General features: G+C 51.2%; 1 protein-coding gene across 3 annotated transcripts in view; it reads right to left on the bottom strand.

Moving 5' to 3' along the window:
- The window catches only part of DVL3 (dishevelled segment polarity protein 3), a 32,413-nt gene extending 16,166 nt beyond the window's left edge, over positions 1–16,247 (bottom strand). For all 3 annotated transcript variants that reach the window (XM_017810544.1, XM_017810543.1, XM_017810542.1), the window contains exon 1: positions 16,035–16,247. In XM_017810544.1, coding sequence (XP_017666033.1) covers positions 16,035–16,201 — 167 coding nt within the window. In that variant the 5' untranslated portion in view covers positions 16,202–16,247. The remainder of the gene's footprint in view (positions 1–16,034) is intronic.
- Positions 16,248–16,731: the final 484 nt, after the last annotated feature.

A 16,731-nucleotide genomic window follows, 5' to 3' on the forward strand; every position in this document is an offset into this window, starting at 1 on the left:
GAAGGAGGGAGGGTTACAGGGGAGGCAGGCCGAGTGGGCGGATGGTTCCGCTGCCATCCCCAGTGACACGGGGCCAAGCCGGGGGGAGGAGAAGAAGGAGGAGGAGGGGACAAGGCTCTGGCTGCACAGGAGACCAGCCTGGGTGTTCGGAGAGGGCTGCCAGGGCTGACACAAGCAGTACATCTGCTCCCATGCAGCTGGGGGAGGGGAAGGGATAAACCAGGCAACAGGGAGGGAAGTGAAGGAAACCCAGCTCCAACCCTGGCTCCATCCTTACCCTCCCACCAGCTTCTCTGTAGGAGCCGGCAGACCCTCTTCCCACGGCCTGGGAAGATGCCATGCTCCCAGCTTCCCTCCCGCTGCTGCCGGCGGGAGCAGCTGGCAGCGTGGAACACGGATGCAGAGGCGGGTGAGGGACAGGCAGGCAGACGCTGCCTTCTCCGGGGAGTTCCAGCCAGGCTCAGGAAATTAGAGGGTATTTTATATCACAGAGTCATGTCCTAGGAATGAAGGGAAGGTGGGGAACGAGAGCGTGCACAGGAGAGAAAGGAGGCCATAAACCCCAAGCCGCGGAGACGGCTGCGCTGTGTCAGACCCCGGCTGCGCAGACATTACCAGCGCAGCTGCTGTGCTCCCAGCCTCCCCGTTTCCCCTCGGTGGCCTCCAGCCCGGCTGAGGATGTGGATACAAGGAAGTTTCTAGCTTCAGCCAGCTCTGGTCTCTCCTGAGCGGGACCCACCAGCCACAGCAAGGTCCCTGCAAAGAACTCGGATGGAGTAACACAAGCCCAGCAAAAGAAGAAATCTAAGAGGCTCCTGCAGGATTTGAACCCCAGATTTGGATGCAGGCTGGAGCTCAGCAGTGATTGCTGCTTGTCTTTGGCAGTCCTGTCCCCCAGATTGCCTATCCAAGGGCTTGCAGCAAGGAGGATACTCGGAGAGAAGCAATCACAGACGTGGTACCAAATAAAAACACTGTATCTGGCAACGGGGTGTGTGTGTGTGTGTGTGGTGTGGTGGTGATGTCAATACAAAGAAGGGAGGTGAGGGAAGGGGACCCCTCAAGCTTATGTTGGACAGCTTGATGGCCAAGATGAAAAGCAGTCTGTTCCTAGGGAACATGCAGAGATTGAGAAGACAACTGAGCAGTGACAATGTAACACAAAAAAGATCCAAAGCTAGTAGAGCAGATGAAAGAGTAAGATGATCTCCTTTGTTCAGTTCAATTATTAAGAGGAAAGACCTTTACAAAACAGCACCATTTTTTCCAACAATGCAAAGTCCAGAAATTCAATTATAAACTTATTCTTCTACAACAACCTCCCAAAAGTGCACAGATTAGGTTGGTCACTCCTCTGATCTTAACAGCCCCCATCTCCTACAACCTGCAAAAGAAAAAAAAAAAAACCAACCAAACAAAAACCACTCAGGAGACATTTCTACCCAATAGCACAAGCTTCAGGGATTTACCCATCAGAAATGTGATCTCATTTTCAAGACCTGTAGCACACACCCCTTAGGGCAGAGATGTTTTGCTTCCAAATGATTGTATAGATTAATAATGCTGCATAGCAAAAGGAAGCACCTTTTTGTGTTACCACCCAAATGTGAGCATCTCCTGTCTCTAGAGCAAAATTCTCACCTCTCCCGCAAGATCAAATGCTGGGGACGCAGGGATGAGCTCTGCAGCCATTTCACCAGAAGAGAAAACTGGACAGGGCAATTCTCAGAGAGAGCTGGGATTTCAGATGGGAAATACTCGCCTGTTAGACTAAGCCCAGACATGATATGTGTGCTTCCCATGGGGATACAATTCCCCCAGGGGCTACAGGCCCAATCAAAGCATACACACGCTAGTGACAACACGTGTATTGGTGAGACCTTGGGCTTTGCAGGCAAACAGCATGCACCAAACAGGATTAGAGTATTTGAGCTGTCTGTCTCCATAAGCCAGGGCATTCTTGAGTTCCCCCTCACTGTATTTATACCTTCTGTGTGAGGAGGAGGAGTACAAATTGCACAGTGCACTGGGGTGAAAAGGGCTCTCTGAGCATAAACAGACTGTCACTCTCCCATTTAATTTGTCTCCCAAGCCCCCAGACAGGGTATTCCCCACTGCTCCTCTATGCAGTAGCACAGGTAAATAGGGAAACGCGGATTTGTAGATGGTTTAGCTCTGTCAGAGCCTCCTCCCCAGAGGAGCTGCTGTCCTCCTGTCTGTCCCTGCACCCCCTGTGAAGATGAGCTCCCTTGCAGCACAGTGTTTACCTGGTGTGCTTAAGAACCAAGAAGCACAAACCAGCTCTTAGCAGCTGTCCTGCTACCAACAGTAACATAGCTCTTCATTCAAGCAGGAAAGACTACCCCTGCTCTCCTAACAAATCAAGGGAGCATCATGAGTACTCCTTGGGGAATAGGTCATCCCATTTCAAGCTACTAACTACTCTCCTCAAGAGTGGGCACATCATGCTCATGAGCACAAGAGCAGCCTCTTTTATTTTATTTTTAGAGAATGGTTTGGGTTGGAAGGGACCTTAAAGATCATCTAGTTCCAATCCCTCTGCCATGGGCCTGCCATGCCCTCAACCATGCTCAGCTCTGTTGCCCCACAGATTGCTGTGCTTTTTCTCCATGGTCAGCCAGGCAGAGGCTGAACAGACATCCAAGATTGAACAGACATCCAAGATGCCAACTGTTTTCCCTGAAAACCCCTCATCAACACATTTGCAATCACTCCACTGGACACTGACCAGGACAACCAGAGCCCCCCAGTCCAGGCGATGCTTGGCTCCAGCTGGACCTGTGCTCAGTCTTACCAGTGTCACTGGGTGGGAGATGACAGAGGACAGACCTCCTGTTCACCTAGTCTAAAGACTGGCATTTAGGAATGGCATTTAGGAAGGAGCCACTCAGCCTCAGAGGCCTGCCAAGGAGCAGCACTTATCAAAGCAAAGCTACAGACTGATTTCCCAGTGAGCCCAGAGCCCTGGCGGCCCCTCCTGCCTTGATCTCGGAGTGACCATCTGGCTGCAGCCTTGCTCTGCAAACAAGCCCAACAGGCCTGTCCTCCACCGGGAGGAGGAAGCTGCACAGGACTGCAGGAGGCACCTCCACGCTAATTAATCCTGCCCTGCCCAAGCAATGCTTCCAACCTCCAAAAGGACATTTACAGACATCATCAAAGGCAGCATTCTCGAGCCCCCCCCCCCCCCAAGGTTCAGTGACACTTTCAGTCTCTTTGAATTGGAAATCAGGACAAACGGGAACTTCCAGCAGAAGCCTGGCCAGGCTCTTCACCCTGGTAGCTCAATTTCAGCTCCTCAATAACTCTAAGAGCTTGCATAGCCCAACACAAGGATACAAGACAAGTGCAGGGACTCACTGTGAGAAAGAAAGATTTGAGGTTAAACATCTGCAGAAATGACCTTAATGGAATGGAGACAATTCCACAGATATAATAACAGTGACCAAAAGCTGGGCTTTTATTCAAGGTGAGAGAGGCAACAGGCCCAAAGAGGCCCCAGCCAGAGACAGGGTAAAATCCTGATGTGGTTGCTGTGGTTCACACTACTGGAGGAAGGAGGCTTGGTCTGCTATGACACTTAGCTCCATCTGGACACAGACAGCAGGAAGAGCCCACAAGGCAGAGCTGCAACATGGCAGCTCCTGTTGACAGAGAGAAAGGGAAAGAGGTGGAAAAAGTGTAGAGGTGGGCAAAGGGTTTATCTGGCTACTGCTGGTAACACAACACAAAAGACACAACACTAACATATCAAGGAGCTTGTGGATGAGGTGTTCAGGCTCCAAAGGGAACGCTTTGCAACTCTCAACAAGTGAAAAGTCACATCCCCCTTTCTAGGCTGGCTAGAAAAGCAACAGCTTCCCTTGCAACGTTCAGGGACTTCATGCTGGTTAAGATGACAGTGAGGAGCTGTAAAGGGCTCCAAGGGCTGCTGAGGGGACAGTGTGAAGTTTGCACATACACAACAGTCTAGGAAGAGTGCCATGGTGTCCGTGAAGGCTCTGCATGCACCATGAGGAATGCAGGACCAGGCCTTCCTTTTCTGGCCCTCAGCTGAGGGACACCAAGTCAGTCCTGCTTTTTCTTAACAGCAAGCGAGGCTCCTGCCAAGAAAGCGCTGCTGCTGTGGAATGTGCTGGGCCAGCAGTACAGCTCATTCCTGGAAAAGCATCAACTCAGCGGGAGAGCAAGGAGAGGAGAAGAGGGGAAAATGGGAAGAGGGGGATGGTGGGAAACAAAGTCTGAAAGCTTGGACTTCCACACCTGGGGAAGCAGGGAGCTGCCACAGAGCAGGCTGCTCGCCAGCACCCCCTTGTCCTGGGCTGCCAGCACCGCAGCCCTGCCCAGCACCAGCCCTCTGCTCTGGGAGCACCTTTCTGCCAGCCAGACACCTCCAGAGCAGGCCTGGGACTGCACAAACCAAGGCAGATGACTGTAGGAACGAGAAGCAAGGTTCATTTCCCCCCCACCATGTTAACAATTAATTTGTATTTAATAACAGATCTCCACGAGGAGATGACAAAGCAGCCTCCACGTGTGTCCTGCCCTCAAGACACTGACCAGCTCACATTACTCTCTCCTTGCACAAACAGTTTTGCAAGAGTCTCCCAAGGAAACCAGCTTAACCTCCTAGCCAGTGGGAAGGGGCCTTGAAGCATGACAAGCCATAGATGACTGCACCTACTCTACGCATCCAGTTCAGCTGCCATCAGCAACATCTCTGCTAACTGGATCTGTAAGACATACAGAGAACCCCTATAAAACCAACAGGGAGTTAATAAATCTCACAACTAAGTTTTACCACAAAACATTTGCCAAAGACAATGAGAAGGACTCACGCAAAGAAGAGCCTTTCAGAGTCACAACAGCTGCATGATGGCAAAGAAAGAACTCTGTTCCTGATCCCAAGTCATTGCAGCACTCTGGGAAATGGGCAAACAGCAGTACTGCATCCCTCTGGTTCTAAAATGCAGGAGGCAGCAGAGAATATGAGGGGTCTGAACACTCAGAGGAACCATTTCTGACCATCACTAGGACAGGGACACATGTTCTTTTTCTTCCTCACCTGATTTTGATGGTGTCATGCAGGGGATGGTACAAAAAATTCCCTGTACAGAGACAGCAAATAGAGCACATTTTAGTAGCCTTTTATATACTTCATTGATTTCACTAACACCAGTCATATTCACCAAACTCCGTTCAAGACACAGGGTCAAACTCTCGAATACAATGAGTAATGTCCCACCAAGCAGCCTTTACCAGGCCAGCCAGGCTTGCCCTCCAGCCAGCAACCCAGCAAACAAGCAAATACTGCTCAACTGCTGGAAGAGACAAGAGGGATGCTCCAGTCCTAACCAACCCAAGCATGTGCTGGCATGTAACTTACTCCACTGGAGATCCACAAAGCAGATGGGAGCCATAAAGTAGGACCCAATCAATTACTGTAAATTTAAAGTCTGTGTGAGGTGCCACGTACAGACTTCAGACCAGATGCTATCAGGCAGAATTCACCTCTACACCAGGAATCAGCATCCTTTTCAACAAGAGGGTAAGTTTCCCCACAACTTAGAAGAGGATAGTGCTTTGGATCACTGCAGCACCAGGTCCAACTCAAAGCTGCTGCTTTTGTTTGACATTGTGAACTCCTGGGCCTGACCCTGTCACATACCATTCAAAACCTTCCACCTGCTGTCTCTGCCAACTGCACAGTAACAGGCAGTGACCTTCAGAAGTTACCATCACACGCAACATGAAATGTTCTTCTTGTGGAAGGTCTCAAAGCCACAGCAGCCAATTCCCAGGTCCTTCAAGGATAGAGGACTACAGTGGAAGGCAGCACAACCTGTCTGCAGTCTGTAAACACCCCATGAGCTTGGTAACCGTGTTGAACTGGTCATTGTACACATTAACTGTTCCCATGGGCAGCCCAGAAAGGCTCATCACACATTATTACTGCAATAGGGACATTTCCCACGTTTGTGGATCTGCTGGTAAGCCAAGTTACAAGACCACCCTGATTTTGAGCTTCCTAGTTATCTGTGATACTGACATGAAATTCTCCTGAAGCATCTCTCCTTTAGTCATATGTAAAGTCACCATGAACACTTAGTGCCAGCACCATGTGTTGACCACCCAGGAGCTCACCTGGTCCCTACAGACAACATGGCCAGACACAGTCCCCACCTCAAATCTACACACCTCTCTACATGGGAAAGCATGAGTGCCATATAGCTTCCTACCAGAGCACAGATAACAACTGTACCAAAAGTAACATCATGAAGGCACCACTTAAAACACAGATTTTTAAAGTGATGGCTCACACTGGCAACATCAGCACATTCGAGAAGGTTGCTGCAGTGGCCTCCTGGGTTTCTGCACAGGGGATTCAGCAGCACAGGCACATGCTGCACGAGTCTGATCCAGTTCCAGTGCATCAGACTCAACCTGCACACCCTGTAGAGATGTTACACACCTCTGCATTAAGCCAGAACTGCCCCACGGAAACCCACAGCTTACCCTAAACTGAAGCAGATATTGACATCCTCAAAATCCCCTGCCACTTCCAGGATGCCCAGACGAGGAATAATCCTAAGACGTTTCCCAAACTAACCATTTGGCCACAGCTAAACAAAAAACTTTTACTCTGAAAGAAAAATCCATTTCACAGGAGCCCCTTCAGTACCTAAAGGTGCATTTACCAGCTCTGGGTCTAAGGGAAGTCCCCCATAATGGACTCAGCTCTGCAGCCAGATCCATGAAAATCCACCCTTCTCACAGCCACAAAAGCCAGCAAGAAAAATTCAAATTAACACAATGTAATGGCAAGACTTCATGCATTAAGGCCCTATATGGACTTGCAGTATAGCACAGCCCCAGCTAGGCCCACAGGCAAGTCTCTGTGTGAATGGCACTAACATACTGGTTGAGCCAGGCAGGGCTGAATGAACTGGGACAGCTGGTTAGCCATATGCAAACACAAGTATGGAGTTTGCATATCCATCACGGCTTCTGGAAAAAGCTTCAGTTTAAGAAGCTGCTGTGCCCTGAGGCCAACCAGGCAACAGCCATCGGCACTGCAGCCGCCTTCTCCCTGCCCTGCTGATGGTGTCAGGCCACCAAGTCAGGGTTGTCACACACTGCTGATACTGCTCTGGCTGTCAACAATGGCAGCACAGCACAGTGCAACGTACAGGGGACAGACAACCTATTTGCTCACAGATGATGAGACACAAAAGGACCATGAAGAGGCCAGAGCCATGTTGAGGGAAAGAGCTGAAGCCCAGGAGTGGGCAGGCTGAAGTGCTAGCACCAGCTTCCCCACTACGATAATCCATGCAGAGCCAGAGTTCCCAAAACACAGACCCCTCTGGCAGACCCTCGGTGTCCCCAGAACCAGCCTGTATATGGCAGGAGCTGCCAGCCATCAGAAAACAAGAAAAATTCCATAAACTCTGTTACCTAGACCCTCGATTCCCAGCCTATCACAGAGACAGCTGCCAGTGATCAGAGGGGCCATGTAGCAAATAAATTCCTCTCCAAACCCTAAGGGCAGGTCAAAAACCAGCAGAAGAAAGACCTTCCCACACAGCAGCCAGTGCTAGCTCTCCCAGAAACAGGTCTCTGCTCCAAGTCATGAGAGGAAGCCTTTCCCACTTCAGCTCCCATCTTCAGCCAGGACCAGAAGGACAGACTCCCACTGCAGCAATTCAGTCACCGCTCACTGTCTCTTCTTTTCCTCCAGCTCTCACACAATAGCGAATTTTAGCCAACAACACACACAGACAGTGAAGGGATAACCAACACAAAGGATTTAGTGGAGCAGGGTACCCAAATGCTGCTTCTGCTGCCTTCCGTGGCTAGCTGTGCCTGGAAAAACAACGCCTCTGGCATGTCGCCTTTAATAAACAACTGATACAACAACAACAGCAGTCCCAACCCTCCACCTCGATACAGGATTACACGGCACAGGAAGGTCAGCACCAGCCATCTCTGCCAGCCAAAACCTCCAGAGAGTTCCAGCCCATTCCTGGATAGATTTAATATTAGTGCTACAACAGTAACAACACAGCGGATGGAAACAAGTGAAACCAAGAGCTTCAGGGGCTCAGGGAGATACTAATGCTTCAGCTCTGCAAGCTAATGCAGTCCTTGGAGACAGTGATATTCACAGCCCAAGAGCTCACACACTCTCCTAAGGCCACCATGGCATTATACAGATAAGCACACGGACAAAGCAGACAAAGTCACAGAGATTAGACTAATTCCCAGATTTGTACCTTATTTCAACGCCTTCCAAAAAGCCTTCGCAAAAGGATTTGGTCCAAAAATTTCCAACGGCAGCCACCAGCAGGATTAAGTTTTATTTAACTTGCCAGCTGCTGCCTAACAAGCCAACACCAGCGGGGCAAACAGTAACACAGCCACGTGGTGCCACATCCCCCTTCTGGAAAACAACCATCCATCCAGCACAGGTCAGAAGGGCAGGCTCTGAATAACAAACAAGGGATGGAGAGAGGAGGAAATCAATAGGAAACACCAAAAACACACAGTCCGGGCTGCTGCATCATCAGATGTGCAGCACGATGCAAAGCTGGTGCGACACGAAGGCAATTTCCTGCAGGCACAGTCTCTGCTGTGTTCTGCAAGCCCAGCTCCCCTTCATGGGCTTTCACACAGATCAAATGTCCTAAACCACAACATTGTTCTATCTGTTTGGATGCAGTCAAGGGTGGAGGAGTAGCAATTCATTACAGCAGATATCCTCAGCTCAGAACAGTTCAGCAACTGCCATGCACACATGCAAGAGCCTTCCCACCACTTTAAGTACTTTGAGCTCAAAAAGGACTTGAGGAATTTCAACTATGCTCCCTACACCTCTACCTACACAGCGTCAAGTCTAGGTGGAGGGCCTGATGCCCACCCTGAGAGAGGATCAAAACCAAACCCATATCTGCAGCAGAAAAGCTGTGGGGGAAACCAGATTTTCTTTGCCTATACTCGCAGCACCCTTCTCCCCTGAGCATCCCCGAATGCATGGTGGGGGGGGCTGCCTCCACCTTCAAGAGTTCAGGCTGTAGACCCAGAAATCTCTGCCTGCTGGGAGACCAAGTGGGGAAATCATAGGAGGAGGAGGTCAGGAGCATGCTGGAGAAAGAAGAGGGACTTACTGAAGGCCCAGAGCTCCAAGCAGATCAGCCTTGGGCTCATGGACCATCTGTCTCCATCCCTGCACCACAGTCAGGGTGCACTGATTTACTTCACAGCAATTTCTGAGACATCGAGGTAGGCTTTTGCTCTGTGCTGGAATTTGGAGGCCCAGAGTCCTCCAGATGATTTCAAAACACTGAACTGCATCAAAACAGCTGCATTCTCATGGTTGAGCAAAGGTTTTTTGACCTTTCTTTCTTTTTTTCCCCCCCAAGATGACAAGAGATGCTTAAAATTAAGAAACATTCTCATCAAAAACATAACTGAAAACAATACCTCTCCAAGAAAATGCTGGCTTCAACATAACACCATATTTTGGGAGAAAACACATTCAGTCAAAAAAAATTCTGACCAGCTCTGGCTGCAAACAAGTTCAAATAGCTGTTGTAAAGCTTCATTGTTTGCATAGTACAGACAAAGCCTCAGGGAAATTGGTCTGCAGCCTGATTTGGCTAACTTGGCTTTCCAAATGCCACCCCTGGGCAAAGAAACCAGGCTATGACTGCCATCCACTGTGGCCTTTGGAGCACAGCTCCAACCACAACTGAGAAAGTCGGACACCTACAGAGTCAGTACTAGCTGGGTCTGAACAGCAGGACACACACTGCCAGGCACAGACAATACAACCCAAGGAAGCAGGGAATACTGTCAACTAACCCTCTCCATCTGCACCTCAGCCCTGGCCCTGCTGTGGCCCCCACCACCACTGCCATAATACTTTGGAACAGCCTCCAGCAGCAGCTCCAGTGAGGATCAGCTTCAGTGTCCATGGGCCACCCCCAGCACGGGCAGCATTACAGGAACTCCCCACCACAAGCACAGACAGTGGTTAGCAGCTCCCTGCCAAATCCTCAGCAGCCCAGGAGAGGACAGGCTGCAGTGACCTACATGTAAAATATCTGAAATAAGTGCTGGTGGACCCTTGCTAACCAGGGCAGCACACCTCACAGGAGCAGGCAGGGAAACATGCTTCCTCTGGAGCAGGGAGCACAACAGATGGAGTGCTGTGGCCTGTCACATGGAAAATGCTGCCCTCCACACAGAAAGACAGGGACTGACCACAAGCTGGAGAAAAGTGGCCACCTTTCAGCAGGGCTGATGCTGTCTCTCAGACCACTACAAAAGACAAAAGCATGTAAGGGAGTTTTATAGGCCCTTTCACTCTCAGACCTCTTGCCAATCTCTCCCAGCATGCAATCCATGCTGACATGGAAGCAGTCCCCACCAGGGACAAGCAAAGGTCTTCTGCAGACAGTAAAAGTTTCCAATTTAAAATTAAAAATAAATTTTAAAAAAAGTTTCCAAAAATCAAAATAAAACAAATCCCCCAACTCACACTCAAAGAGCTGGCAGAAAAGGCAGGGGCACCACGCCAGCGCTCACCACTGCTTAGGGACTGACACTGCTTATTAAATCTAGGATCCCTTCCCCAGCTCCCAACACTTCCAGCCAGAAGGACAGTCACCACTGGCATCAATTTCAAAAAGACCTTGCAATAAAAATAAATCACTCGGGCTTTCAGTGAGCGTCAAAGCGCTTCCCCATGCACATGTGCAGGGGATGAGGTCGCCAAATACCAATGGCATCTGACCCCTGCACTGGGAATTCCAGCAGCGCCCGCTTTGTTCTGCCTTCAGAGCGTTGCCCTAATCACTGCCTCATACCAGGCTTTGGAGAGCAGGTGATAATTAAGCAGGTCTGGATAAGATACTGGGCTAGTGATTAGTTGGATACCAATTTTCACTTCACAGCTGAGGCCAAGGAATCACTCACCATAGCTCTGAAGTTAAAATTGGAATCAAGACCTGCAAGAGAGAAACCAGCAGTGGAAGGAGGAGCAGCACCATTCCACCACTGTACCTTGGATCTCTGGTGTCCTCCCAGCAATGCAGAATCAGTAGGATGGGGAGAGAAGGATGGTCCCCTTGCAGGACAACATGGCCTTTCTGCTCTCTGGCCTAGAAGACAGGAGGTGGCCTAGTGGAGATAAGCAAAATGATCACCCAAGTGCTTTCTCCACATGCAGAAATTCACACTTTCAGGCATTCCAGAATTTAAGGAAAGATGAGATGGAACTTCAGACCAGGTGCCAAGGATTTACCTGGACACAGAAACTGCACTCATTTAACCGAAACTGCTTTGAAAAGTTTAGTTTAAACTTCAGTGTGCTCCTGTGGGAACACCTTTCCACTGACAGAAAATGAGCAACAAAATAAGTCAAAAGAAAGCACATTTCAACGGATTTAAGAATATCCTCACAGTTGTACCAGCGACCTGGACAAATGAAGAGCCAAACCTGTACTTCAGCTGGGGTGAACATGCACCCTATCTGGCTGGTGAGAAGGTCCATGCTGCCCAGAGGCAGGTATATTTCTCATGATGGACTTGAGCAGGAGATAACACTTTACACATGACTGAAGCCCATGTCCTAGCAAACTACAAACTACCACAGTCCATCAGCATGGTTATTCCCTTCCCAACTGCAGAGGTGCCCAGAAGAATTTAAGTCCTGTTCTTGCAGCACCTCTATGGAACTGAGGGCTCTATCATGGTAAGATCCAGACAAGTGTTTACACAAGAAGCCCCCAGTGTCAATCAGACAAGACAAGGCACAGTTGGAAATTCCATCTTACAGATTAGAAAAAAAAAAAAGACAGAAATTAAAAAGTCTGTTCTAAACCCCATGGGAAACCTGCAGGTGGTTTGATGGAGAACACGGATCTCACAAGTGGTGACAGCACTGCACTGATCTAAGGTGCTCTCCTGATGACCAGCACGTACCTCTTACCTGTAAAATGTTTCATAAAAAGACTGAAGATGTAGGAAAAAACCTTCCTTCTCTAATGAGAACAAGGCTAGCAGGCCAAGGGCAGTTCCACACTTCCTGGTGAGACACACTCACACAAAGCATCTCAGGTCCAAGAAGAGTGCACCACATCTCTGCACTGCCACACTTGCTCCATCCATTGGCTGATCTCCTCCACGTGCCTTCAGTTCTGGGATTAGCAAAACACAAAGCCCAAGAAGGGCACAAATATCTACACCCTGCTATGTGCAGCTGTAGCCCACTGCACACTGGATAAAACAGGCAATGAAACACTGCAGCCTTCCTGCTGCTCACAATTCCTCTCCCCAGGACCAGGTGCATGGAATCTTCTTATTTCTCCTTGTTCCCCCTCAGAGGGGACACCACTCTGGGGTCTTCTTAATTTGAAGCCCAGCACTAACTGGTAACTTCAGAGCCACCCAAGGGAGCCTCAGTTCACATTTTCAAGGAGATGTAAACACTGAAGTTGCTCCATCACCGCCTGATTCTCAGAGCAAACAAATATTAACAAGATAAACAAAAGAATGAAAAATCCCACACACCAAGACTGTGGCTGTAATATTGCCTTGGGGATGAGCTGAAGGGAATGCCAAGCTGAAGATCCACAGCCTGGAAAAAAGAAGGAAGAAGGAGAAACAGATTCAGATGGGGAAACAAAGGTGAGGTAAACACTGGACCATGTCTTGCTCCAGCTGGCCCTGGAAGGTGAGATGCCTCCATTCCCAATAACAGATGAGAGGAGAACTTAGTTTTATGCCACATGGATCCTGCAAAAGGTTCAATTACTGATGAAAAGCAGAGCCATGGAATCTGCAGGCATCCTACTCATTGATCAGCTGCCCTAAGGTCATCCACCTCAACTCTCATGAAGGGGCTTTGCCCTGGGTTCTACTTCTGGACACTGCCCAGCTGACAGATACCAGCCCAGGCCAGAATCTGCCAGCACAAGCCAGGCATAGGGCATCCTGAGGGATGGGGCTGAGAGGAACACACATGTGAGAGTGAAACACTCTTCCCTGTCACACAGCTTCTGAATGCAGCCATTGTTAACCTCCTGGTTTTCACTAATTGCCCATGCATTTACAGTCAAGCAACTGAGGTGCCTCCTGCCCTTCTGTCCCTGCAGACCCATGGCTTGCTTTCTCATAGACATCAATTACTGGGGATCATGAAATTTTTTGTTTAGACTCAATGATCTTAAAGATCTTTTCAAACCAAAATGATTCTATGATTCTATTTTGAGCGGTGCCTGGGGCTTCAGGGCTTCTCAGAGACAAGGCTGCAGCTGGACTGCTCTGGTTGTTCCCACCAGGCTCCAGCCAACCACCAGCACATTCTTCAGGTCTCTGGAAAGGAGCAGAGACAGCTTTCCTGATGAAGCATCCATGGTGACACCATGAGAGGCTTTCACCAGGCCTTGCACGTGCTGCTCCAACTGCACAACTCATTGCACCGGACTTCTCCAAGGAACGGATTGCCCACACACAGCCCCCAACCCCTCTCAGCTGACCTTCCCTTCCAGAGAGGTTCACTCTTCCGAAACAAATTAGCTGAACTGGTCCCAGCAAAAATCTCATCCCAAGCATTTCCAACAAGTAAACTCGCTGTGTCTTCCTGAGTGATTTTCCCCTTTCCCTGCTATCATCCACATCAACTCCCTATGCTGTTTTATCATTGAGTTTTGTTAATCTACCATCTGCCTCCTCTTGTGGAGCCTTAAAGAAACAGAGGATGATGAAAAAGCACAGCACAGAACTTTGCTGCCACCAGACCCTTCTTCCCAATGTGAGATGCTGCTATTTATTACTAAACTTTGTTTATAGTTACGCAGACTCTCTCCCACCCACATGGCAATGTTTCATTCAAGACAAGTTTGAATTCACTTCAAGAACAACATTTCAAAGGATCCCAAAGCATTTGTTTACAAACAGCATGCATGGAGAATTCACTTCTCCCACCAATGAACATGGTCTCCTCCAAGATGGGGAGAGGCAGCTGTTTCATAGCACCCAGTGCTACTCAACAGCTGAGGGACAGGAAATGATCCACAGACAACTGATACTGCTGAGAAAATTTATGGAAAATGAGGGCTGGAGACTTCTATTTGCCAGGAGAGAATGGGGAAGCTTCTGAGGACTAAAGCTCTCCAGTGGGTCGGCAGGAATTTAGGGAGGCAAAGAGTCTCAGACTGTGGTCAAAGGAGTGACTCCAAATTTCAAGCCTCATCTGAAAGTTGGCACCTCTCAAACTAACGGGAACCTGGGCACTGGGATAATTTGGCTGAGGAGGGGAGAGCACCCCCTGCTGAGGCAGCCACACCGATCTCATCCAAGCCCCAAACAGGCCCAGCCCTGTTCAATGTGGGGTACGAGCCAAAATCACAGCCTAGGGAGGTATTTGGTGCAGGGAGAAGACACTGGGAAGACTATAAAACTGAAAACACTTTGTAGTCCCAGCTCCATACACAAGACCTACTGTAAACACTAAATCTTCAGAGGGGAGAAAAAAATTCAGAGGAAGGAGGATCATGCAACTCCTTCAAATACCAAAGTGCTAGGAATGGTAAAGGGTCACACATTGTTGAAGACAAGAGAAGCTACATTTTTAAGATGGAAACAGAGTCCTGAAAAAGGCTAGAGGAGAGTCAGATGTATGAAGACTCTGGACAAAAGGGAGACAAAGGGTCTTACAGAGAGCTGGCTTCATATGGTAATTGTTCCCCAGAACAGTCACCAGCTTTACACAGATAGGAGAGAGCAGGGGCTCCCCAGAAGATCAGTCAGTAAAACATCCAAACAAGGGACAGAACATATCTCCTCACCTCCAAACAGCCACCCATGATGGGAAGAACCAAAGAGTATCACAGAAGAAGTAATGAAAATACCAGTGTTGGAAGAGAGCTGCCCTGAAGGAGATGGGATGCAAGGCAGGTTGCACCCCTCTTCCATCCAGATCCATCCCGGAGATCTAGCCCAGGACATCTCATCTCGAGGATGGGACATGTATGTGGGCACAGTGGGTCTTGCACACACCCCTGGCTCAGAGATGGGCAGCACGTAGAGAGCTCTCCTTCTCCACGGAGGCAGGAGAGGAGAAAGCTCATCCCCTCTACCCATTCTTCCCAGAGATAAGATGCAGAGGACAAAGCTGCCAAAATGGATGTCCCTCCCCAAAATGGATGGTAGGAGAACAAAACTGCCCCCAGATCCACTTCCTGAGGAGGGCTGATGGAGGCAGGACTGTCCCCACGCCCCTCTGGCGGAGGGAACAAGGGGCACCCTCCCCAGGCAGGCACAGTGTGAGATGCCCAGGCCCTTTAGGTGGGGAATAACAATCCCGAGTAGGACACAAGGGGGGGACACGACCCTTAGACACTCCCAAGATGGGAGATGCCCTCTCGGTCAAGGTGTTGGCCAAACATCCTGAGCACGTGGAGGGGGCAACCCTCAGATGGGGGCAGTGATCTCCTCCAAGGTGTCTCTACAGCCCCAGAGAAGGGGATACCCCAGGTGCCTCACAGGGGAGTTACCAGGGGGCAACTTCCCCAGAGCTGATGAGGGCAGTGAAGATGGGGGGCTGTACCCGGAGGCAGCACTCAGGGACCACCAGCCCCAGAGAACGTGCACGGGGGGGTATCACCACCAGCTTCTCCCAAGAGAGGTACGGGGGGCGCACGGAGGGTGTGTCCCCCGCAGATCGAACCCAAGGGGGACACCATCCCCACCCGCTCCAAGGCAAGGCAGTGGGGATGGGGGATGGATGCGGATCCCCCTCCCCACGCCGGGCACCACTCGGACCGCCAGTCCCTCAGGGCACCTCCCTACCCTGGGGGTCCCGGCCCCGCCGTCCCGGAGGGGGGAGCTGGCCCCGGCCCCAGCCCCGAGAGGGGCGGGTGACCCCCGGCGGCCCCCTGGGGAGGCCCACGGGGCCCTGGCTCCACGCGTGGCCCCGGGAGACCGGAGACCGGGCCCGCGCTCACCCAAAGTCGTCGTCCATGGACTTGAAGTAGAACTTGTAGTTGGGGCGGTTGAGGAGGCCCTTGAAGTCGCCGAGGGTGACGCGCTCGGCCGGGATCGGCAGCTTCACCAGGTACGGCGTCTCCTGCTCGTCCAGGTGGTAAATGATCTTCGTCTCGGCCGCCGCCATGGCGCCCCTGCCCGGCCGCCAGGCCCCCGCCCGCGCCTCCGCCGCCTCCTCCGCCCCGGCGCGGACCCCCGGCCCCGGCCCGGCCCCTGCCCGCGCCCCGGCCCAGCTGCGGCCTCCGCACGCCCGGGCCCCCCGCGCCCCTTGTTCTGCGGGTACCAGCACCGCCCGCCCGCACGGCGCAGGCTCGGCCCGACGGCCCCGCCCCGCCCGCCGCCCCGGCCCCGCCGGAACCGGAACCGGCGCCCCGCGGGGCTGCGCGGGCCGGCACCGGGACCGCGGTGGAACGGGACCGGGCTCAGCGGGCACCCCGGGAGGGTCGGCCCAGACCCTGCCCCAAGCCAGACCCCGTACCCATAGGAGATCCACCCCCAGCTGGAACTGGCCCCGTCCGCCCCTGCTGTGCCTCGGCTGAGTGCGTGGCCCCCGGGAGCGCGCACCGCGAGCCCCACCGCCTGTGGGGGCGTTTGGGTTTGTCCTTTACATCCACGTCGTCTCACACACAGCCTGGCACTCCCCACGCACCCACATTC

This window comes from Lepidothrix coronata, unplaced genomic scaffold (assembly GCF_001604755.1).
Source record: "Lepidothrix coronata isolate B3197 unplaced genomic scaffold, Lepidothrix_coronata-1.0 Scaffold29, whole genome shotgun sequence".
Classification (NCBI taxonomy): domain Eukaryota; kingdom Metazoa; phylum Chordata; class Aves; order Passeriformes; family Pipridae; genus Lepidothrix; species Lepidothrix coronata.